General features: G+C 38.5%; 1 protein-coding gene across 2 annotated transcripts; it reads left to right on the top strand.

Annotated features, from left to right (window-relative positions):
* Positions 1 to 24,497, top strand: Ccdc34 (coiled-coil domain containing 34). 2 transcript variants are annotated; one of them, XM_055599217.1, is made up of 6 exons: positions 3 to 620; positions 3,273 to 3,408; positions 9,423 to 9,530; positions 18,832 to 18,990; positions 19,522 to 19,663; positions 23,407 to 24,497. In XM_055599217.1, exons 1-6 carry the CDS (start codon positions 262 to 264, stop codon positions 23,616 to 23,618), a joined length of 1,116 nt encoding a protein of 371 aa, XP_055455192.1. In that variant the 5' UTR covers positions 3 to 261; the 3' UTR covers positions 23,619 to 24,497. The 2 variants fall into 2 exon arrangements, with proteins under 2 accessions (XP_055455197.1, XP_055455192.1); XM_055599222.1 differs by lacking the exon at positions 19,522 to 19,663 and having other exon boundaries at positions 1 to 620; positions 23,407 to 23,628.
* Positions 24,498 to 25,619: the final 1,122 nt, after the last annotated feature.

Here is a 25,619-nt window from a genome sequence, read left to right as displayed (position 1 = left end):
AGTAGTCAGGACGGCTCCGGGACCGGGCGGGCGACCCGGGGAGACGCAAAGCTGACAACTGTCACTGGGGAACCGGGACTGAAGAAGCCAAGCTCTAAATCCATGACAAAGCCCTTCCCGGTCTCCAAGCGTCGCCATGACAACACGGCCCAGGGCTGGCGCTGATTGGCCGGCGCGCGCGCGGGGTTTTCTGGGAAAAGGCGCTGCGGGGCCCGACTCTTGCGGTTTGAACTTGGCGGGTCTGATGCAGGCGGCGGGGCCATGGCGAGCCTGATGCAGGCGGCGGGGCCATGGCGGGAGGCCACTTCGGTTGTGTGCACCCGCTACCTCGTCCGCTGCCAGCTTGCCTCCCGACCCTCCTCCATCTCTGTCGCCGACCTCATGGCGGACCCTCGGGGCCCAGGGCTGGAGGAGGTAGCGTTGACTCAGTGCCTGTCGCCGCCGTCTATGAGCTGCAGCAACTCCACCCTGTCCCTGTTGTCTCCCCTTGGCCACCAGAGCTTTCCGTTTGGGGAGGACGACAGTGAAGGGGAGGATGAAGAAGCCCTGAACGGAGATCCCCGTGAGTCAGAGGCCAAGATGGAGAGCCTGGAAAGAATGGAGTTACAGGGGCGCTCCAGGTAAACTCAAGGCCCGGCCCTCATAGCCTTGTAGAGGCTCCTTAGAGGTGGTATTCAGAGCCCTTTGCCGCCCACCCCAGCCCCCGTAGTCTCGGGTTTTCCAATTCAAAGGCTGTGCAGCACCTGCATCTTGGGGTGCTGGGCAGATTCTCCAAAAGACCACTGATTTCCGGTGATTCTTACTCCCTTTCCCTGAGGCTGATTGTTACAGTCTCACTCTCCATGGAAGCCAAACTGTACGCATTCGGAAGCACACAAAACTTTGCTGTCAGGAGTCTTAAAAATCCTCCAAAGCCAAATCGTTGACTCCAGAGCTCTTACCCATAAATTTAACCTCAAAATATGTGTAGTAGGTACTCGGTTGTAGTAGGTAGGTGCTTTTAATATAAAGGGCTGAGTACGGACATCAGTAATGTTCTTATTCTGCAGGAACAAGTTAACTCTGATCTGAGTAGGAGCATTTAATTGGAATAGTGAATGTTCTTCGGGGAGGGGGTCCACTATTACCACCATCTAAATATGCTTACCTACATTTATATTACATCCAGCAAACATTTACTACTTTGTCACATGTTAGTGTAGGTAGAGGGGACCATAAAAAGATATACAAGGCTTCTACAATCAAGAAATGAAAGCCAAAAACAAGTAACAAGACTGTATCAGAATGTAGATTAAAAGTCTGACTTGGGCTGGAGAGACAGCTCAGTGGTTAAAAGGGCTAACTGCTCTTGCAGAGGGCCCTGGTTTAATTCCAAGTGCCCTCATCAGGTGATACACAGCCACCTACAACGCCAGTTCTAGGAGATCTGACACCTAGTTTATGCGCTCAGTGCACATAAACTCATACACATTTACACATAAATAAAAATAACCCTTTAAAAATATGGGGTGGAGGGGATCATTTTTGTTGTTGTTGTTTATCTGTTTAGGTCTAACTCAAAAGGCATACAGTTAGTTATCAGCAGTCCAAGGCTTACTGCCCAGGTATCTCTGTCAGGTTCACTTTGCTTGTACCATGTACTCATTATTCAAAATATAAATGAATATAAATGGAGAAGAGAATGGCTTGAAAAAAAACAAGGCTATAGAGATGATATCACACGTGGCCATATCCATGTAGAATGTGGGAGACAAAAATGGGAGTTTCTGATGATGGCAAGTGGGTAGGTGTGGGTGCTTTTCACTAAGGACTGAAAGAAGAATGAACTTTGATTGGGAGGCAAGGGTGAATGATCAAATGATTGGATTTATTTGAACTGACTTTGATAGTCAAATGATTGCAAAGAAGTCTGGAACCCAAGATAAAGATCTGAGCTATATTATTGATGTAGAACCAAGAAGGTGTAGTACTTGGTGATTCTGTAAGATAGAAAAAGAAGGAAATATGTAAATAATACATCAGCAGTGTCTTTTTTCTCCCGGAATACAGATTCCATAAGAGTGAATAAGTGAATAATAGCAGGAAAATGAGTCAACTGAATCAATGAAGTAGAAAAAAATTAATGTAAAGCAGTTGATGAGGTCATTGCTAGAAGGACCAATATAAAGACACAAAGAACTAAGTCTACAATAAACTAGATTTTAGGAGTGAGGGAGATGGATCTGGCAGAATGATACCTAAGATGCACATTAGATTTAATTATCAAAGTCACAAAAAATATTTTTTAAAGGAGGCTGTAGAGAAGAATCAGTGCTTAAAGGCACACACTACTGTTATGGAGAACCTGACATTGTACCCAGCACCCATATCTGATGTTCACAACAACCTGTAACCCAGCTTCAGGGCATCTGACACACTCTCTTGGCCCCTGTTGGCACCGTCAGACACAGGTGTACATATAAACAGTAAAATAAGTTACCAACAAAGACAGAGCAGTCGTCTCTACAGCTGTTTTGGACCCTGAGTAGTCTTTCTATGGTACCAGGTCATTAAGCTTTCCCTAAGTCTTGTGAGCATTGTGCATCAGCCGAGTTGCTCTGCTTTTAGAGCCCTTGCGCCCGGAAGAACTACAGAAGACATGGTGGGAATGGAGACTGACAAGACACCGCCAGCCTGGAGAGTTGTGGATTCTCCAAGAAATTGGCAAAGGGAATCAACCGCAATATGAAATATTGAGGGAGGCAGAACTGTTGGGATGTAGTTCTTTGTGGTTCATGCTGCATACTTAGGGTGCACCAGGCCCTTGGTTTAATTCCCAGCACCAAAAATTAGAGAAAACAAAGGGGGGTGGGAAACATGAGAGAGAAGTATCATTTTTTTTGTAACTTTTAATTTCAAAACTATAAAACTTGCAAAAAAAATTGAAAAGAGTCTTTAAAAAATTCTGTTTACCCTTTATCCATACTACCTACATTTTTGCTTTCTATTTGCTAGGTGTGTATACATGTTATTTCTTTACCCATGAATTGTTTAAGGAAGGGAGGGGAAAGGTCTGGCCGGGATCACATGTAGTAACAGCTGTTCAAGTAGGATAGATTGCATTGGGATATTGGATTCTTAGTGTTTTGGAAGTAAAGCCAGTTTGATGGGCAAGATAATTAAAAAAATAAAGAACCCGTTAGAAATATCACATTTTGCGTTCATTGTACAGCTGAGTGATTCTGAGTGGAAAAAGTTCTGTCTAGTAAGTGCTTCACTTTCCTCCCTTGTAGCTGTGAAGTTGAATCACAGGATATGCAAGTACAGAAGCAGGTGCAAGTGTGGGAAAGCAGCCTGACACCGTGGGAGATGTGGTTTGTTGGCAAAGAAAAAGAAGAGCGTTACCGGCTACAACAGAAAATTCTAGAGGTAAAACTAATCCTGAGATCACAGAGATCCACCTGTCTCTGCTTCCTGTGTGCTGGAGTCAAAGGTGTGCGCAACCGTGCCCAGCCAACCTTTCTATCTTAATCTTCATATCCAAACGTAGCCAAAGCATATTGAAAGGTACTTCTTATATTTAAGGAAATAGAATCAAACTCTTATATACCCTGCATTTCTGCCTGTTATATATTAATATATTTTCATATCATTAAAAACATTTCTTTGTTCTGAAAATTTAACCCAGAGTCTTGAACATGCTAGGAAAGTGCTCTTAACTTTGAGTTACACTCCCAATCCTAATGAAATATTTTTCAATATTATCTTAACATGGTTTTCTGATATATGTATAGAATGTATTAAATATATATCAAAATTTGTTTACTGTATGGTGAATTTATTTTCATCTCTTAGTACCCATATTAACATAAAAAGTATAGAACACTAAAGCCTTTATATTATTAGATTAAATTTTTCTTGTCAGCTTTAAAACTAATTATTTCTGTGTTGAATTTCTTACTAGTTAGACAGTCACAACTCAGGAGGCTTGGCATAACTCAAATGGTTGTAATTACCAGTTCATTCAGCTGTTTCCTATTACATGCTACTCTGTATTCTAGAATGTAAATCCTTTCCTGGAGAAGTACAATGTGAGGGAAGTTCTTCCTTGTTTTTTGTTTGTTTGTTTTTAATTTTATTAATTACAGTTTATTCACTTTGTATCCCAGCTGCAGCTCCCTCCCTGCTCCCCTCCCAATCCCTCCCTCCCTCCCTCCCCCTTCTCCACACACTCCTCTCCCCAAGTCCACTGGTAGGGGAGGGTTTCTTTTTCTTCCTTCTGATCCTAGTCTGTTAGGTCTCATCAGGAGTGGCTGCATTGTCGTCCTCTGTGGCCTGGTAAGGCTGCTCCCTTGTCAGGGGGAGGTGATCAAAGAGCCATAAACTGAGCTCATGTCAGAGACAGTCCCTGTTCCAATTACTGTGGAACCCACTTGGACACTGAACTGCCATGGGCTACGTCTATGCAGGGGTTCTAGGTTATCTTCATGAATGGTCTTTGGTTGGAGTCTTTGGTTAGAGTGCCCAGATTTTTGGTTCTGTTGCTCTCCTTGTGGAGCTCCTGTCCTCTCCAGGTCTTAGTATTTTCCACTTCTTTCATAAGATTTCCTGCACTCTGCCGAAAGTTTGGCTATAAGTCTCAGTATCTGCTTTAATACCCTGCAAGGTAGAGCCTTTCAGAGGCTGTCTGTGGTAGGTTCCTGTCCTGTTTCCTGTTTTCTCCCTCTTCTGATGTCCATCCTCTTTGCCTTTCTGAATGGGGATTGAGCATCTTACCCAGAGTCCCCCTTCTTGATTAGTTTCTTTAGGTGAACAGATTTTAGTAGGTTTATCCTATATTATATGTCTAATATACACTTAAGAGTGAGTATTTGCCATGTGTGTCTTTCTGCTTCTGGGATATATCACTCAGGATGTTCTTTCCTAATTCCCACCATTTGCCTGCAAATTTCATGATTTCCTTGTTTTTAATTGCTGAGTAATATTCCATTGTGTAGATGTACCACAATTTCTGTATCCAGTCCTCAACTGAGGGGCATCTGGGTTGTTTCCAGCTTCTGGCTATTACAAATAAAGCCACTACAAACATAGTTGAGCAAATATCCTTGTTATATTCTTGAGCATCTTTTGGATATATGCCCAGGAGTGGTATAGCTGGCTCTTGAGGTAGCACTATTCCTAATTGTCTGAGATAGTGCCAGATTGATTTCCAGAGTGATTATACAAGTTTACATTCCCACCAGCAATGGAGGAGGGTTCCCCTTTCTCTACATCCTCTATAGCATGTATTATCATTTGAGTTTTTGCTCTTAGCCATTCTGATGGGTTTAAGGTGAAATCTCAGGGTTATTTTGATTTGTATTTCCCTGATGACTAAGGACAATGAACATTTCTTTAAGTGTTTTTCTGCCATTCTATATTCCTCTACAGAGAATTCTCTGTTTAGCTCTGTACCTCATTTTTTAATTGAATTACTTAATTCGTTGCTGTTTAACTTCTTGAGTTCTTTATATATTCTGAATATTAGCCCTCTGTCAGATATAGGTTTGGTAGAAGATCCTTTCCCAATTTATAGACTATTGTTTTGTTCTGAAGACAGTGTCCTTTGCTTTTCAGAAGCTTTTCAGTTTCATGAGATCCCATTTATTGATTGTTGATCTAGAGCCTGTGCTGTTGGTGTTCTTTTCAGGAAGTTGTCTCCTGTGCCAATGAGTTCAAGTCTCTCCCCACTTTTTCTTCTAACCAATTTAATATGTCTGGTTTTATGTTGAGGTTTTTGATCCACTTGAACTTTAGTTTTGTGCAAGGTGATAAGTATGGATCTAGTTGCATTTTTCTGCATGTAGACATCAGTTAGACCAGTACCATTTGTTGAACATGTTATCTTTTTTCCATTGTATGGTTTTGGCATCTTTGTCAAAAAATCAGGTGTCTATAAGTTTGTGGGTTTATTTCTGGGTCTTCTGTTTGATTCCATTGATCCACCAGTAAGTTTCTATGCTAGTACCATGCAGTTTTTATTGCTGTTACTCTATAGTACAACTTGAGATCAGGGAGGAGATAGGTCCAGAAGATCTTTTATTGTAGATGATTGTTTTAGCGATTCTGCGTTTCTTGTTATTCCATATGAAGTTGAGAATTTTTCTTTCAAGGTCTGTAAAGAATTGTGTTGGTAATTTGATAGGAATTGCATTGACTCTGTAGATTGCTTTTGGTAATCCTATGTTAATTCTTCTATGTTAATCCTGCCAATCCATGAGCACAGGAGATCTTTCCATCTTCTGATATCTTCTTCTATTTCTTTCTTCAGAGACTAGAAACTTTTCATACAAGTCTTTGACTTGCTCTGTTAGAGTTACACCAAGGTACTTTATGTCCTTTGTGGCTATTATGAAGGGTGTTGTTTCCCTAATTTCTTTTTCAGCCCATTTTTTCTTTTGTATACAGGAGGGCTACTGATTTTTTTGAGTTAATTTTTTATCCAGCCATTTGGCTGAAGGTAAAAATATGCTTTTAACAACTGAGCCATTTCCGACATAGAAGTTCCTTGCGCTAACCGATTGCGCCACTGGAGCTCCAGCAGACTGAGCCATTTCTTTATCCCCATTCTCTCTGTAGTCTTTAGTTCCTTTAATTAGCTTTACATCTTAATATGTGTTCAAAATAATAAAATATCTATTTTTACAAAACCAGATCGTTTTTCTTTTCTTTTTTTCCTCCTCACCACATGAACTTTGGTCATTTAATTGATTAACCTTTGATAAAGCAATTGGGTGGGATATGGAATAGGAAAAGGTTTTTTTTGTTTTGTTTTTAACTGTTAGCTTCAGTGACTAAAACTTCTGTGCAAGTACTCACAATATCTTGAAATACAAATGCATGTTGATTTTATTTTTACCATGAAGTGTGTAAAAATAAATTTGGGAAAATAGCTATAATCCTGTTGAAATTCAGGGGTATACCAGAAGACCATGTCAGGCTTTTGCATGGACTCCTGTCCTAGAAGAGGCCTACATTGTTGATGAACAGCTGTCTAGAATGGGATGTGTATTTTGGATGGAAAAATTATTTTAAAAGACCTGCTGGAATTAGACAATTACTTTAGATCAGTGTTAACATTTTCTAGGTACTTCTGAGTCTTCCTTAGCACTTAAGCTAACTGAAAATGGGCAATTTTGTGTAAAACAGGATCTAATATCTGAGTAACCCCCTCTGCAGTTGTTATTTGAAGAACCTTTAAAAAGCTATAAGTATGATCACTCACACCTAGTTGTACATTTAAATTGTAAAACTGCTTTTACCTTGAGGACAAGGCTTTAAAGGGCAAGATGGTGGGTAGAAATGATAGAAAAGCAGAGGGTGGTATCAATTTCCTCTTTCTAAGAAAGCCACATGAACACTATGAGACAAGAATTCATGGCAAAGAATGATTTAGAGTTCTCAGTGACAAAGGGCAATGATTGTGATTAGTGGCTTGAAAACTATTCTGAGGAAGACTGACTAGAAAATTATTGTGGTACATGTTGTGTGGGGAAGACTGCCTGCAGTTGTATCAGAAAACAAAGGGTGGGGAGGTGGAGTTGGGAGGGAATGAGGGCGTGGGACACAGCTGGGACACAGAGTTAACAAAATGTAACTCATAGTAAAAAATAAAAAGAAAACAAAGGAGAAAAGTAATCTGTGTACACACCTGTGTGTACATGGATACGAATGTATATGTGTATGTGTCTCTACAGTTAGATCTGATAGTTATATAAACAAAAGTTTCCAAAACATCCCTAATTTTATTTTTAAGAATAGTTCATGGGTTGGCGACATAGCATTGTCCATAAAGTGTGCTGTGCAAATACCCAGGCCTAAGTATGATTTCCAGACCTTTAAAAAGCCACTTCTGGTTGAGGTTCTTATAAATCCAGTGCAGGAGAAGTAAAGATGGGATGGCCCCTGGGATTTGAGTCCTAGGTCCCAGGGAGACCCTGTTCTCAAATAGCCAAGTGGAGACAGTAAGTTGGTTTAGTGGGTAAGGTGCTTGCCTGCAAGCAGGATGACCCGAGTTTGAGCCCCAGACCCCACAATGGGATGAGTAAACTGACACCTGAAAGTTGTCCTCTGATCTGCACATGCATGCTCTGCACATGCATACGGTAGCATGCATGTGCCTACACTTCACAAACATGCATTATGTAAACATTACACACACATGCATAACTTGTGCGCATGCACGCACATGTGAATGTGCACACACACACATACACAAACACACATACGCAATCGCCCAGTTGTTAGCCATTTAGCAAGCATTCTGTAAAAAATGTGTTACATGAGCAATCAAGGAATAATAGCTAGTTAGTGAAGAAGTCTTAATACCAAGATGGAAATTTCCGTTTAGATGGACAGTGTTTAAAAGTTGAGATTCTGAGTGAGTGAGGCAGCTGTCTTCTATCCAGTGAAATTTAGACAAGCACTAACAGAAGACAGATAGCCTGTGATTTTTGTTCTGAAGTGCAAAAACTTGTTCTTATGTAAGTTTTATCTTCATTTAAGGTAGTGGAATTAGTCAGAGAAAAAAATTGTCCTTATTGGCATGTCTGCTCCAATAAGTAGGTCTGAAGGAAAAGGGAAGATGGGCAAGAGAGTAGACCAATGAAAGATGTTTAGTAGATCAACTAAAATGTATCTGATTATTAATAACTAAGGAGAGAGAAGACAGAAATCAGCAGTGATTGATTGTAGAATCAAAGAGAAGTGTAGCTTGAGCAATTTTCTCAACCAGTGCATGGATTTAACTGATGAGTAGCAAATTATGTGATATTCAGCTTGTTTTTTATTGGCCATGCCTTCTTCATTCCTTCTCCTGAGGAAATGCCCAGACATGTTGATTCTAGTGACAGAAAAGCAGCTAAGTAATCTGGGATCTGAACAGCAGCTGTAAACTCAATGAAGAAAACTCCAGATTCTTATTTTCCCCCTCCAAAGAAAGTTAAATGGCTTCTTTACAATTCTTTAGTGTAGCTCTGAATTAAAGTTTTCATTCTTAATTCATTCTTAACCTTTGTTTTCATCAATAATCTAGAAGGTTTTTTTTTTTTTTTTAATAACTGTAAAGAGAAAGTTATAATTCTCTTGAGCTACTGCCAGTAGATCACAGTGATGCCAAAATTTATGTGTGGGAAAGAAGCTGATTTCAGGGCAGGTAATTTTGCTGAAGTTTAAGTCTAAGAAACTAGTGTTTTGCTGCCAAGCAATTATTAGTATTCCCACAGAATGAGTTACATGTTTTACCAATGCTTTCTGTTATTCTAGCGTTACTTGCATAATATATTTTCACTTGTGATATATGTCCTATAAAAGAAGTTATATTCATGTTTAATTTAGTCTTTTTTTTCAGTTATGTAATTTTGGGTTTTTCTATTAAGTGTTACTCTTTATTTAAAATCTCACAGGAATTAAATAAACAAATAGAAAAAAGGAAGGAAATGGAAGAACGTGAAAAAAGAAAGATAATTGCTGAAGAAAAGCACAAGCAATGGGTTCAGAAGAAAAATGAACAGGTAAAGAAAAACAAACGCATGCATACACCTCACATCTCTTTCTAAGTCTTTCTTCCTCCCCATTGTCTAAGACTGTTGATCTTTTATTTTTTGTTTTTGTGTTTCGTTTTGTTTTTTCCTTTACCTTCATAGACACTTATCAAGAGTCTGGCTTCTGCCCTTTTGTGTCTTCTAGTATCTCCCTGCAAGTCTATCACTAAGTCTTTCTTTAGAGGAACTTCAGGAACTTGCAAACTAGCACTTCCACCTGAAGCAACCAAGGACAAGATGCCATTGCCTCTTCATAGAACCTTTCTCCTATCTCTTTTATTTTTCTTACTACTTCTGTGTCCTTAGTCACTGAGTCATAATCAGATTTGTTGTTGCTAATCTCCTTTTTATGATTGTTTCTGAGTAGTCTTCTTCCCTCTTGAATTTAGCATCATTGTTTTCTTTCCTGCTCTGGAACATGAGCTCCAGCACCACAACTATGTTACCCAGAAATAACACTGAGTGAAGAGTCATCTTCTCTCCTTGCCAGATTATACCTGCTGCAGTCTGAAAGACAGTCTCCTGGTTTTCATGTCTCTTCTCTGTCTTCAGAGTGAAATGTTTTAGGGCTTCAGTCTGGCAAGTTAACGCAGTGTGCTGTGCTCTTGGATCCAAACCTCCCCTTCATTGCTTCTCCCCTCTGTGCTCCCTTTAATCTGCAATGTGCTTTTTGTTGGACCTCTCTCAGAGAATACACGAGATAGCCATCTTCTTTTAGTATAGTTTTACTGAAAAGTTTTAAGAGAAAAAAAATGGTTTATAGTAAAGCAGATAAGAAACAGAATAGTTACTGTTTCTCACATTGGTGAAGATTAACCCGTGGCTTCATGTGTGCTGGGAAAGTCTTGCCTTCATTCATCTCTATTCCCATCCCTAAGTTTGTATTAATATAAGTAGTTTGTTGTTTTTGTATTAAAAAAATTTGGTTTAGAATTTGACTATACGTTCTAGCATCCGGGAATATATAGCCCTGAGAAAATTTGAAAATACATCATTCCTTAATGCTTTTCATATTCTTCCTATTTTTTTAAAGATGTGTGTGTGTGTGTGTGTGTGTGTGTGTGTGTGTGTGTATGTGTGTGTATGTGTGTGTCTGTCTGCCTGTAGAGGCCAGAGGAGGTCATCAAAACCATTGGACCTAGAGTGACAGCTAGTTGTGAGCTGCCTGATATAGGTGCTGGGAAGTGAACTCTGGCCCTCTGAAATAGTAGCAAAAGCTCTTAACTGCTGAGACATCTCTCTAGGACCCTTGGTTTTATTGGGTTTTGTTTGTTTGTTTGTTTTTAAGTGCTTTCAAAACAGACTTTATTGAGTCTGCTTTTTTTTTTCCAATTTATTTACTTTTGACAGTTTCATACCTGATAGCCTTTTCTGTTCACACTAATCTCTCTACCCTCTCTTATCTTTTTGCCCCCATGAGCTCTCCCTCCCACCAAGTGCCCATTCCATTTTCATGTCTTGTTTTTTGTTGTTGTTGTTTTTGTTTTAGCTTTGTGTCGCATTGGGTTTAACAAGGGCCATGCAAATGGGCCTGAGTACGTCATTATCCTTTGAAACATGAATAACAGGCTAGTTGCTGTCATTGAAATAATAATTCTCTTTTCTCCAGGATCCTTTGACTGCTCCTTGTTCCCCTGGGCATGGTGGGACCAGATCCCATGAGCCTTACCCTCATTTGTGACAGTTTACTGTTTAGTTTTATATGGGCTTTCTTCAGGAAACCACAGCTACTGTGAGTCCATCCATGTCACATCTATGTCACTCTCATAAGACAGCATGTCAGCTCTTACATTCTTTTCAGCTCTTCTCGCTCAGTGCATATATAGGAGTGTCTTGTTTAAGGCTGAGTACTCAAAGTGATTTGTTCTCAGTCCCTTGACTATCCACAAGTCTCTGCCTTAATTCACTGCTGTTAGCTGCAAAGAGAAACTTTTTTTTTTTGATGAAAGCTGAAAATAGCACTAGCATGTAGGTATAAACATAAATATTTAAGAGGTAGTTTGACAACATATCCAATTAATAAAACAGAAGTCATAGGTTCACCCCTTTTGCCTATGAACTTCAGAGCCACACAGCTGTGGCCGGGTGGACATCTCTCTTATGGAGCAGACCTCACGTCCAATCAGAAGGAAGTTACTCTGGTAACAGTTGTGTCGCTGCCACACTAGTAAGCACCTCCTACTGGCAAGTAAGTAATGTCTCACACTTGGGATGACCTTGCTGACTTTCTTCCCCAGTGCTTGCAGAGCAACTTCTAGCACTGTGACGTTTAGTGGCAGGGAGACAGTTCCACCTCAGTTCCAGTAGGATTTCTTGGCATTCTGCAGCCAAGATGAGTGTTATCTTCAGAAATAGGACTTAGCATCCTACTCTGGTGGGCATAATCTGTGTGATTTTGAAGGGCTTTCTAAAGGCATCTCACACCTAGCATTGGGATTTTCTTTCAATAACCCAGTGATTCTAGGATCTGTATTCTCTGTCTATGTATACTACCTCACCAAGAGAATCTCTCTTGATATAAATTTTTAGGAATCTGTCCAATTTGTATCACTGTTAGTGACTTTGTTATATACTCTCCCTGTGTATGTATATTATGTCAGAAAAGGTATTTTAGAATATATACATGCCTTCACTTCCCTTTTATTTTTAAGATCCTATAAAATATGAATTATTTTTATCCATTATTAGATTTAGCATAATGTGTTGCATATCACAAGCTTTTTTATTGAGTAAATTATGTAATTTTTTCTTGTATGTGTGTGTGTGTGTATAAATCCTTGGACCTCATGCATGTTAGGTTAGAGCTCTACCATCCAGTTACATTCTCAGCTCTCTTTTCAGTTTTTGTTATTACTATTTTTTCATATAATATTTTTTTATTTTTATTTTTAAATTACTTGTATCCAAGCTGTAGCCTTCTTCCTTGTCCCCTCCCAATCCCACCTGCCTTTCCTCTTCTCCTTCCATGCCCCTCCCCCAGTCACTGATAGGTGAGATCCTCCTCCCCTTCCATCTGACCCTAGCCTACCAGGTCTCATCAGGTCTGGGTGCATTGTCTTTCTCTGTGGCTTGGTAAGGCTGCTCCCCACTTAGGGGGAGGTGATCAAAAAGCTAGCTACTGAGTTCATGTCAGAGACAGTCCCTGTTCCCCTTACTAAGTAACCCACTTGGATACTGAGCTGCCATCGGCTACATCTGTGCAGGGGTCTTAGGTTAATCCATGCATGGTCCTTGGTTGGAGTATCAGTCTCAGAAAAGACCCCTGGGCGCAGATTTTATGGTTCTGTTGCTCTCCTTGTGGAGCTTCTGTCCCCTCCAGGACTTTCTATCTCCCTTTTCTTTCATAAGATACCTTGTACTCTGCCCAAAGTTTGTCTGTGAGTCTCAGCATCTGCTTTGATACCCTGCTGGGTAGAGTCTTTCAGAGGCCCTCTGTGGTAGGCTCCTGTCCTATTTCACTTTACACCCATCAGAATGGCTAAGATCAAAAACTCAGGTGACAATACATGCTGGAGAAGATGTAGAGAAAAGGGAGCCCTCCTCCATTGCTGGTGGGAATGTAAACTTTTACAACCACTTTGGAAATCAATCTGCTGCTTTTCTCAGAAAATTAGGAATAGCGCTACCTCAAGATCCAGATATACCACTCCTAGGCATGTATCCAAAAGATGCTCAAGTATACAACAAGGACATTTGCTCAACCATGTTTGTTTAGCAGCTTTATTCATAATAGCCAGAACCTGGAAACAACCAGATGTCCCTCAGTTGAGGAATGGATACAGAAATTGTGGTACATTTACACAATGGAATATTACTCAGCAATTAAAAACAAGGAAATCATGAAATTTACAGGCAAATGTGGGAACTAGAAAAGATCATCCTGAGTGAGCTGTCCCAGAAGCAGAAAGACACATATGATATATACTCACTTATAAGTGGATATTAGACATATAATATAGGATAAACGTACTAAAATCTGTACACCTAAAGAAGCCAAGCAAGAAGGAGGAGCCTAGGGAAGATGCTTAATCCTCATTCAGAAAGGCAAACGGCATGTTATTACTATTTTTAAAATAAAAAGTTAGGCCCTAAGAACTGAGCCCAGGGCTTTGTTTGTGTTAAGCTAACACTGAACCACTGAGATGTATACTCTTAGCCTCTGTTTCAGTTTTCATTCATTCTTGTGTTGGATCATACATAAGAAATATTTAAAGTACTGGAACTGGGGCTGTATTTCAATAAAAGAATGCTTGCTTGCTACGTAAACAGGCCTGAGTTAGCGCTCCAAAAAACAAGCTGACAAGCAAGCAAGCCAATGTAAGGTGGAAAGGGAGAGGGAAGGAGAAGAGAAAAACAGAGAGGGGTTAGACTCAATGAAGAAATGTCATTATGAATTTTTCTTTGCTCTAGTTTTATGTTCAGAATGGTCTTGCTTCATTGTTTAAATCTACTTTTATGAATTGAGGCAAATATTTAAATTGAAGAAGAAAATTTTAGAGTGTCTAATTATAGTTTTGTTCTTACTGTTAAGTTTAATGCCCAGTTACATTACAAAGAAGACCAATATTTGCAGGTAGATATGGTTACAAGAAGAAAATTGCTTAGCTATGTATAGCTGCAAATTTCTTTTTTTCTTCAGAAATTGTGGATTTTGCCTGCTTGCTTCACCTGCAATAAAACAAGAAACTATTTTTTGTGAATAAATGCCAAGATCAAAATAAGTATGTGACCATAACAAGACTTTGGCTGATACCTTTTGAAAGTTTATAGTTATAAATCATAATAGTTCTTTGTATGGAGAATGGTGTTTTCTCAGTTGAAAGCCTCTCTTATAGTCAACTGCATTAAGCTAATATTGCCATGCCAATCATTCATTATTGTTATTTGTCTCAGAATGGAAGATAATAGTGACAGATTGGTGATATGTTTGCTGTTTTAATTGCTCATGGATGATCTAATACAATTATTAGAATAAAATTTTCTTTCTTATTTATTTTTTTTTGTTTTTGTTGTTGGGTGGGCAGACAGAAGAAGTTGCTTGCCCTGATTATAAATTACTATTGCAGAAGTTGGGAATTGGTTAAAAATTGGCTTTACCCAGAATTCTATAGCACTTTTATGCCTGTTAAGGAATAATTGATTGCTCTTTTCCGTCTTTTAAAACTAGCAACTTTCCTTTCCCGGCCCTTCCTGCACTTACTTCTGTTTGGAGAGAAGTCCTCCTGCTTCTTTTCCAGTCTGGCATCTCGGATTTGCTCCTCTGTTTACATTTCGAGGTGTGTGGTCCTCTGCTTGCCTCAGCTTCAGACTGGTTTAGCCACAGTCTGCTGCCGCCTCTCTCATTTTCACTGTACTCTATCAGGAAATCAGACAAAAGGAATTTATCTATCCATTAACAAAGTTGATTCCTTATTACTCTAAATTGTTAAATTCTTTTAAACAAGGGCCATATCTCATCTGGAATTTTTATATTTGTGTTTCATACTGGTTTTTTTTTTTTTTCTGGACTTGGTTTTTAGTGATAATACCTATTTTGTAAGAACGGCCTTTATTTTTCAGTGCTTTAAAGTTACTTAAAAATAAAACAGTCTTGAACTCTCAAATGCAAGTGTTATTTTGTGTGAATTCCAGCGGCAGGTCAGTGGGGTTTGTGTCTGATGGTGCTGTTCTCATGGTGTCCTTCGAGCTCTCAGCTGACTCTCTGAGTGGGCAGGCACTGTTAGAGGAAGCACAGTACACAACCAGAAAGGTTTAAGTTGTCCTTGTTTTCTCCTGTAAGAGAAGATGTATTGTGTGCCTCACTGTGTAGAAAAAGTGCGCTAGAAAACTCTGAAGCTACTTCCATCTTGGTAGAAAAGTGCCTGTTCTGTTCCTCTACTGTCCACAGGCATTCTATTCTCTTTTTAGGTCCTGGTGACAGCCTTTCTAATTTAAAATTTGTATGTATGCAAACTGTTTATTAGCCTGTTTTATTCAGAGTTCTGTCTTCATTGTGTCATTTTCCTGCATGCCTGTAATGTACTTGATTATATCTAATTCTGACTACTGTCACTTCCTCTCCCCGACAGTCTAGCTGTTTTGTTTCATTTGGCTATAACTTACATATAACATATCAATTGAAATTTTGTGAAGCTTGATAAGCTTCTGTACCAGTGCAACCAGCACTATAATCAGGTGATAGAGCATTGCCGTCAATCCAGAAAGTTCCCCATGTCCAGTTACACTCAGCACCCTGCTCCTTAAGCTGGCCTCAGCAACAAGGTAAGGTAGTAATCCTGTTCTGGGAATTTGCTTTGCCCTTTCTAGAATTTATTTAAATAAGGTGATAGGATGTACATTCCTTTGAGTTGATTTTCTCTTGTTTTTAACTAGTATTTATATATTTTTTATTTCCTCTAATTTTTATTGTTCTACTGTCCTGTGGAATAGCACGGATTGCTTATTCATGCACTACCTAATAGGAAATCAGGTTGTTTTCAGTTTATACTCTCACACAAATGGATGTTTGTTTTCATTTGTTTTAGGCAAATGCTTTAGAGCTCAGTTGCTGGGCTGCATGGAGACTGTTTTAACTTTATGGAAATCACCAAACTATTCTAAAATGCTTGTCATTTCATGTTCCCATTATTAACATAAGAAAACTCTAATTGGTCTATGCCTCTGTCCAATTAGTGTGCAATGGTTTGCCATTGCTGTTTTGATTTTGCCACTCTGAAATGTAATGATGTTTAGCATCTTTTATTATTTTTGTAGTCTAACAGGGGGACTTATCTTATTAGTCTACCTAGATGTTTTTGTTGTCTTTGGGGGGGGGGGGGGGGTGAAAGAACAATTAATTTTCTTATGGTCTGGGAGCTTAAAAATCAAGAGGAAAGGATGATCAGATTTGAACTGTTCATTATGTGTCTCCGTGGTTTGCAGAAAAAAAACAGGTCTGTTTTTTTTTTCCTTACATGGCTTTATATCTGTACAGACACCCTAATATTATTTTCTTTTCTATAAGGACACCAGTACTCTAGGATTCAGATTCTACCATTATGACTTCATTTTAATTGAGTTACCTTAAATGTCATCATGCTGGGAATTACAACAGCAGCCCAGAAACGGAGTGGGACAAATTGGGTCAATAACACGTTTTGACATTTTCTTATCTGTTTTGTAGGTGACTTTTATGTATCTTTTGCCTATTTTTGGAAGGTGTTAAGTTGTTATTTATGCCAGATATTTGGCTCAGTGATATAGCTTATATTTAGCATGCATAAAGGTCTGGATTTAATGACCAGCGCTCACCCTCTCTAACGATATAAAAAGCAGGATTACATATCTTTTCAGGATGAGGTGGCCATGTTGCCAATGTGGTCTTTGAATTCCTGCACCCAAGCAGTTCTCTCCCTTTTCTGAGCAGCCACTACTCTACACATGCTTGCTACGATAGCTGTCACTGAGCTCGTGCTGGTGACTTAACCCACACAAACCTGGCAAGGGCTCAGAGAGAGATGTCCAGCCCTAGAACTTTACATCCAGGCCCAAGTCCCTTGGCAGGTGTATGTGCTGAAAATATTACTTGCCATTTAATTTTTCTTTAATTTTTTTAAAAAATATTTTATTTATGTGTATAAGTATTCTGTCTTCTATGTCTGTATGCCACATGCATGCATGGTACCTGCAAAGGCTAGCAGAGAGTTGGCTCTCCTAGAACTGGTGTTACAGACAGTTCTGAGCTGCCATGTGGGTTTTGGAAATTGCACCTCAGCTCTGTAGAGGAATAGCTCATGTGCCTAAGTACTAAGCCATGTCTCCAGGCCCTAGTTTTAACGGTTTATGTTTTTATTTTAATTTTAAAACTAGCATACAAAATAATGGGTCTCATGATGGTATTTTCCTATGTATGAGTCAATGCATGTTGTTTTAATTAGTCTCCATCGCCTAATTGTCCTCCCTGCACTCCTAAGACTGCCCTCTCTGGCTGGTTTGCTTTTTTCATATTAACCACTTCTGTTTTATGTCACATGTATTCAGTGCCCTTTCTTTTCCTCCCTCCTTAAGATTTCCTTCTCCACTCCTGTCTCATGATTCCCTTTCTAATTTCATCATACAGACACACACACACACACACACACACACACACACACACACAAATACTCACTTGATTTTATAGGTAGGTTCCTCTTATAAGAGTTGCATTTGATAAATGCCTTTCTGAATCTAGCTTGTGATTTCCAATTCCATCTTCCTGAAAATCTTATATTTCATTTCTTTATGCTAGGATAAAATTCCACTGTGTATATGAGCCACATTTTCTTTATTCACCTTTTGATGGACATCTAGGCTAGTGTCATCTTTCAGCTATTGTGAATAGTGAAGCAACAAACATGAATGCATAAGTATCTCTAAATATTTTAACTCAGTCTTTAGGTATATACATAGCAGTTGGAGATCTGGGTCATATTGTGTTTTTAGTTTGAGAGGCCTCCACACTGATTTCCATAGTGGCTGTACCAATTTATGTACCACTCTTTCTGCAAGCTGTCTCTTCACTCTGGTGATTGTTTTCAATGCTGTGTGGGATACCTCTTAATTTCATGGAATCCTGTTTGTTGATTTGTTTCCTGTGCTAGTGTATTCATTTTCAGAAAATTCTTGCCTGTGTCTATATCCTTTAGTGTTTTTCGTAAAACAATTGTAGGAGATTTGTAAACCAGATTTCATTTTTATGTCTTTTTGACATAAAAAGACCTCTTTTTTTTTTTTTTTTTTTTTTTTTGTCAACCTCTTCTCCCTTCCCTTCCCCTACTTTTTCTTTTTCACTCTGTAGCCCAGATTGGCCTAGAATTTACTTTGTAGTGAAGACTGCATCAAATTCATATTAATCCTCCTACCCATGCCTCCTAAATGTTGGGATAACAGGTGTGAACTGGTTTTTAACTTTGAATCTGTGTAGGAATTGCGTAGCCAAACACTTACCTGTTTCTGTTCTAATAGCATTGTGAGTTTGTCCTCTAGAACTCACTGATAGTGGTGATTTATCCAAGTATTTGCCTGGGTAGACTTGGAATGTGTGCATATGTGCTTCATATTTAGAGTGCAAGGAAAAAACATTTCATTCCGTCAGGTTGATCAGTAGATGATAGTGTTTATGTATTAATGCAGTGAGTCTTTCTTGAGTACCTACCATTCGCTGTCCATAGCTCTGACTAGCCTTCCTGCTATAAAGCTAATAATTACAGACATTACTGATACTTCAATTAAAATTTCTTTATTTTTATTGAAGGAAAGGAAAGAGAGGGAACAGAAAATTAATAAAGAAATGGAAGAAAAAGCAGCAAAGAAACTGGCAAAAGAACATTTGCAAGAAAAAGCAAAAGAAAAATACAAAGAGTGGTTGAAGAAAAAAAAGGCTGAAGAATGTGAGAAGAAGAAAAAAGAAAAGGTATTTTTAATTGAAGTGACCAGTCAGAATACATACTTTGGTGTTTATATGTGTGTTTTAAAAACAAAAATGTAATTAGTCAGTAACACTATTTAAGGATAAAATACACAAACTATTCTCTTATGTTTTGTTTAAGCTTCAAAATGGCCACATTTGTGGTATTCCTTGAAAATTATAATAAGCTTGTGGATATTTATCAGGTTCAAAATTCTTGTTACTGTTTTTAACCATTTTAATGGCATTTTGTAGATGTTTTACTGCTTGTAAGTTGTCCTTCTAAGACAAACTTACATTTTTTGTTTTGTCTTGTGGATTTGATATCTTAATTGTTGTTCAGTGGTAGACACTTTAATGCCACATCTTTGATCATGTTTAGTTTTGCTTTTTGGTTATAGAAACATAGTTCAGTTTTATAGCCAGTGTGTCACTAGGGCAGAAAGCAACTGGGGGAAGACAAACAAACAGTAAGACTTGACTGGAATATTTAGTTACAGAATACCCCAGGGAATTCTTTGGTCTTGTCATTTTAAGGAAAAAGAACAGCAACGGCAAGCAGAATTACAGGAGAAAAAGGAAATAGCAGAAAAAAAGTTTAAGGAATGGTTGGAAAATGCAAAAAATAAACCTCGTCCAGCTGCAAAGAGCTATGGTTACACCAGTGGAAAGCTTACAGGTTGGTTTTTATGTCGTGTGGCTTACATAAGTATGGCTTGCAGAAATAATTGCTATATATACAGTTTTCTTTGATAGAAATAGAAATGTGTAAAAGTAATTTTTCTTTGAAATTATTGTTTTCTAGAAGATTGTAACTATACGTTGCTAAGGAAATGCTATAAATATATTGTTCTTAGTACATTTCTTATATAAATAGGCAATAGTTGAATAACTGCCCACATTTTATTTTATTTATTTATTTTTAAGACTCCCTTTGTAGTTGTCCTCAAATCCAGGACCCTCCTGCGTTAGCTTCCTGAATACAGGACTCATAGGCCTGAGCTGCCATACTGGTATTCTCACATGAGTCATGATACCATGTTCACACTGGTCTTCTTCCCACCTTGTTCCTGTTTCCCTCTCTCTTCTTTAGTCTCATGGATGTTCCACTGTCGTATCTTTCTCCCACCCCTTTAGATCTAGCTTCCTTTTCACGATCCGCCTTCACGATGTATATGGAGCATGCACATCTACTCAATTTTACAGCAAGGCTTTACATATGAGGGTTTACATGAGGCGTTTGCCTTTCTTAGAGTAGATTTTTCACTTACCATGATTCCTAGTTTCATCCGTTTTCCTCAAAATGTCATGATTTCATTTTTCTTTCTGTTAGAATAAAATTTCCACTGTCTATATAAAACACATTTTCTTTATCATTCGTCTTTTGATGGACATCTAGGCTGATTCAGGCAACAATAAACATGAAAGTGTGAGTATCTCTATGGAATGCTGATCTTAAATCCTTTGTATCTATACTCAAGGCTGGAGTCGTACAGCAGTTTTGCTTCTAGTTGTAATTTGTTTTGTTTTCTCTTGTTTGTGAGAAACGTAACTGCTTTCTGAAGTGGCTGTAGCAGGCTACATTGCCATCATCAGAGGGCTCTGCTTTCCCCACACCCTTGCCAGTGTTTGCTTTCTGGATGACAGCCATCTGACTAGAGTAAGATCGATCTCAAAGTGATTCTAATTGTTTCAACACTAAGGAGGCTGAGAACTTAAAAAAAAAAAAAAAGTGTTATTTTGCGATGAAGTCTCCTTGTGGGCCTAGAGCTCACAGCAGTGACCCTTTTCTGCTTCCCAAGTGCTTTAAGTAATTAAAGTGATTAAGGTGCACACCACCAAACTTTGTCAAATCCCTATTGGTTATTTGTACTTATTTTTGAGAAATACCTGTTCAATTCATCAGCCTCTTTATTGAGTGGATGGTTTGCTGTTTGGGTGTTTCATTTTTGCAGTTGTGTTTAGATTAAGACTGCATTTTCTGTGTGAAAGTGTGCAGTTGGCATAGACTCTTCCACATCCTGCTTGCTATTTTATTCACCATGGTAATTGTTACTTGTGCTTTATAATTTCATGTCGTTTCACTTGTTGCTTTCTGGGATATTTCCTGTACTACTGTGTCATTTTTCAGAAAGTCCTTGCCTGTGCCTTTATCCTGAAGTGTTGTACCCATTTTTTTCTAGCACTTTGAAAGTGTCAGGTTTTACATTAAGGCTTCTTGTCGAGTTTGGACTTATTTTTGTTCAAGGTGAGAAATATGGGTCTAATTGTATTCTTTTGCTTGTAGAAACCCAGTTTTTCTAGCACCTATTGTTAGAGTTTGCAAATGTACAGTTTAAAGCAATGATTTTTAATGTTAGTGAACAAAAATGCTCGTGGTATGCTTTATAACTTTAGCATATGCCTGACTGAACTCAAGGCCCAAGATTCCAAAATAATTTGGTTATTTATTGAACCATCAGACTTAAATTGACATGTTTACAGGCTCATTTTGCTTTTCCTCTTTCTACCAGTCTATAGGGCAGTTTCCAGGGCCCAGTGCATTCTTTTGGAAGAATAGAATACTAGACAGCACATGACTAAACAAACGTACCCAGTTTGCCTTTAGGCTTGGTCGGATTATAAATGGCAGTGCATGTTTTTCTTTGTGCTTCGTGTTGGAAACTCATACCTTGCTGACAGCTGCCTTCACTTTTTTAAGTGATTTATTATTAAAATACTCCCATTCTGTTTTGTTCACACACTGGAACATACTCCAGACATTGTTTTGACCATCTTGGTGAAGTGTGTGTTTACATATCTTTGCAGTCAGAGTGGACTGGGAGTGTCTGAAAGACACATTCCTGCTGTCAGGATTAGGCCTCTCTTGTATGTCACAGAATCATCTGTTATTGATACTGAGCACCAGCAGACTACTCCTTTAGAAAAAAAAAATTTAAAAACTTCTTTTTTGTTTGGAAAACTGATGATATGCAATTATTTTTTCCTTTTTTAATTTTTATTTTTTTTATTCACAATTTATTCATTATATATCCCCATTGAAGCCTCCTCCCTCAACTCACCCAGTCCCATCCTTCCTTCCTTCCTCCTCCCCTCTATCCCTTTTCCCTAGTCCACTGAAAGGGGGAGTTCTCCACTATTGCCATCTGCCTATAGCTTGTTAAGTCTCATCAGGACTGCTTGACTACTTGGATCCTCTTCCTGTGTGGCCTGGAAAGGCTGCATCATCAGGGGCGAGTGATCAGACAGCAGTCAACTGAGTTCATGATAGAGGCAGCCCCTGATCCTCTCACTCAGAGATCCACATGGAGACTGAGCTGCCAATTGGCCACTTATGAGCAGGGGTCTAGGTCCTCTTCCAGCATGGTCCGCCATTGGTTCATCAGTCTCTGAAGGACCCCTTGGGCTCAGATCTTTTAGTTTTGTTGGTCTCCTTTTGCCCTTTCATGTCCCTCTAATTCCACCCCTCTCTTCCTCCATAAGACTCCGTGCCAAAAGTTTGGCCCTGAATCTCAGCATATGCTTTGATACTCTGTTGGGTCAATCCTTTCAGATGACCCTCTATAATAGACTCCCACCTGTTTGATAGGCAATTATTTTAACCTAACGACAAGACTGTAAAATGAGAAACAGAGATATTGACTAAAAGCTAATTACAAAAATCACGGGTTATTATATTAATGATTTGAATCTGGATGAACATAATTTTCACAAGCAGCCTGTTTTTCAACAAATGTTGTGCTTCCCTTGTCTCCATCCTTTATGTTCATATCATTGTTACAAATTGCACAGTACAAGAACTTCTGTCCTCTGCGCTGAGCAGAGGACTCAAAATCAATTCATAAAATGTTCTTCCTGTTCCCCATTATGGATTTTCAGATGTCACCAGTCTGTAAACAGTTTGTGTGCAGTGGTACAATGCCAATTAGTAGTCAGAATCAATGTGGCATTGTGCATTCTTACTGATTTGACAGTAATGCAGAAGTTCAGTGCTTCTAAACAGGAATCTTGAATTATTGTGGATATTTATACAAAATAAAGTGATTTAAAAAATAATAAACTTTAGCATCTGACAAGGGAAACTACCACAAAATTGGCCATTTCCAAGATTGAGTTAAGAACAAAAAGGTTTTAAGAGTTATAAAAAATTGCATAGTAAAACTGTAAGTTTTCACAGTATTATTCAAATTCTGTAAATTACTTTTTATTATTTAATATTTGATACAGTGGTTAATATCTAAGAACAATGTATTTCTTTTAAAAATATTTCAGGCTTCAAGTTTTACGTTATTCTATCCGATTTATCAATGATATTTTGCCCTGTTGCCATTTTAGTATTTTTCTAGGAACTAAAAATAAGTGACTTCTTTTATCTAAGAATTTTTTTGTTGTTGTTCATTCTGATTTTCCTAATAATTATAGATTTTTACAACGGAAATTCCTACCCAGAACCAACTTTCTATAACCCAATTCCATGGAAGCCAATTCATATACCCAGGCCTAAAGAAGCGAACAGTGGGTCAGGAAAGAAGAGTAAGTCAGTGCCCAGTCAACCACTCACGTCGTCATCCCTGACAGTTCGTAGAGCCAAGAACAACCTTTGCCTTGGAACTCTGTGCCGAGTACAGAGATAGAGCCTGTGGACAGCAGACCTTTCTACCTGGAGCTGCTCAAGTTTAAACTCAGAGTAGTTTTCTTAACATTTCTTCATCATTAAGTCAGCATTTCATGTGATAATTGATGGCTACCAAAAGTTTAAATTTTTAGATGGAATACTTAAAGATAGTTTTTACATTTTGATTTTTATAAACCGTTGAGGTTGGTCTAGTGATTGTATTCTAGTTTTTATTAAAACTAACTATAGTATCAATAAACCAATAGTTTTTCTTGTGTCCTTTTGTACTGTGTTATTTGCTTGTGCTACATACTTATAAGATTAATTTGTTCAAACAGGCACTTCTAAAAAGCTTACGTTAATTACATGGGGTAGAAACTAAGCATAATAAGCTCCAGTGTTTGCAGTGTGTGTTAATGTTTTAGTACAGCTTTCCATGAAGATGTTTTTAAACTTCTCTTGTTTACATGTATTTATTTTACGTGTGTGCATATGCATATACTACAACATGCCTGTGGAGATCATGGGTCAACCTGGAGCAGGTCAGATCTCTACTTCTGCTGTGTGGATTGAACTCATGCTGTCAGGTTTGTGGAACAGACATCTTTACCAGACAAGTCATCTCATTGGTTCTCTGTGGAGATAAATAAAAATAATAACTGAAAGACTACTCTGCAACACAGAAGTAAGGGCTGGAGTTTTTAAAAGAAAATTTAAAATACTGTTTTTTGCTGTAGTTTTCAGGCAGATGTTTTTATAATGTTAAGATACTGATATTTTGTCACACTTCATAAAATCCTTTTTATATACTATTATAAGTGGATTATACTGACTTTGAAATTAGGGTTATGATTAGATTACTACTGGCCACCTAAAATGTCAAATAAAACTTGTAACTCTCTGGTGTTTTAAAATCTCCGTTTTCTTTTTTTATAAATCTTTTTTCTGTTGTTTTGTTTTTTGGTGACAATCAATAAATGAAAATTTAAGCACTTGGGAGGCAGAGACAGGTGGATCTCTCTGGGCTCAAGGATAGCCAGGGCTCTTGTTCCAAGAAACTCTTTCTTGGAAAAAAAAAAAAAAAAAAAAAAGAAGAAATGAAAATTTATTTAAGTATGATTTCTATTTGCAATATATTTTGATTTTGCTTGATTAGGAATATCAAGTTTCTGGTGATTTACAGTAGTAGTTGGTAAAGCAAGACCAGTAACACCATTGAGGAAAATTCATGTCATACCAAATCTAGGGACAGATTAGTTTAGAATCAGTTTTATTGTGTCAAAAATTTTAGAGAGTTTGCTCTATTTGAACAAACTTACTTTTATAGAGAAGATGGAAGATGAATAATTTTCCAAGGTGGCAATGTTCTTTATTGTTATTATTTATTTTTTATACTAATTACAGTTTATTCACTTTGTATCTCAGCTTTAGCCCCCCCTCCCTCATTCCACCCAAACCCACCCTTTCTCCCTCATCTCTTCCCTGCCCCTCTCCAAGTCCACTGATAGGGGAGGACCCCCTCCCATTCCATCTGACCCTAGCCTATCAGTCTCATCAGGACTGGCTGCATTGTCTTCCTCTGTGGCCTGGTAAGGCTGCTCCTCTCTCAGGGGGAGGTGATCAAAGAGCCAGCTGAGTTCATGTCAGAGAAGGTCCCTGCTCCCCTTACTAGGGAACCCACTTGGATACTGAGCTGCTATGGGCTACATCTGTGCCTGGGGTTCTAGGTTATCTCCATGTATGGTCCTTGGTTGGAATAACAGTCTCAGAAAAGACCCCTGAGCCCAGATTTCTTGGTTCTGTTGCTCTCCTTGTGGTGCTCCTGTCCCCTCCAGGTCTTTCTATCTCCCTCTTCTTCCATAAGGCAATGTTCTTATGGAAGAACACATAGGCATATGCTTACATACACACACACCTAAGTTTCTGGGCATTTTTAGGTACATTTATAAACCTATTTCACAGACTAGCTTAGCTCTTAGCTCTAACTCTTTAGTGTAAATCATAATACTTTCAAGAAGTT

Source organism: Psammomys obesus, unplaced genomic scaffold, assembly GCF_907164565.1.
Source record: "Psammomys obesus unplaced genomic scaffold, mPsaObe1.curated_primary_1811, whole genome shotgun sequence".
Taxonomy (NCBI): Eukaryota; Metazoa; Chordata; class Mammalia; order Rodentia; family Muridae; genus Psammomys; species Psammomys obesus.
Note: the sequence above shows the minus strand (reverse complement) of the source record. Positions and strands in the feature narration are given on the sequence as shown.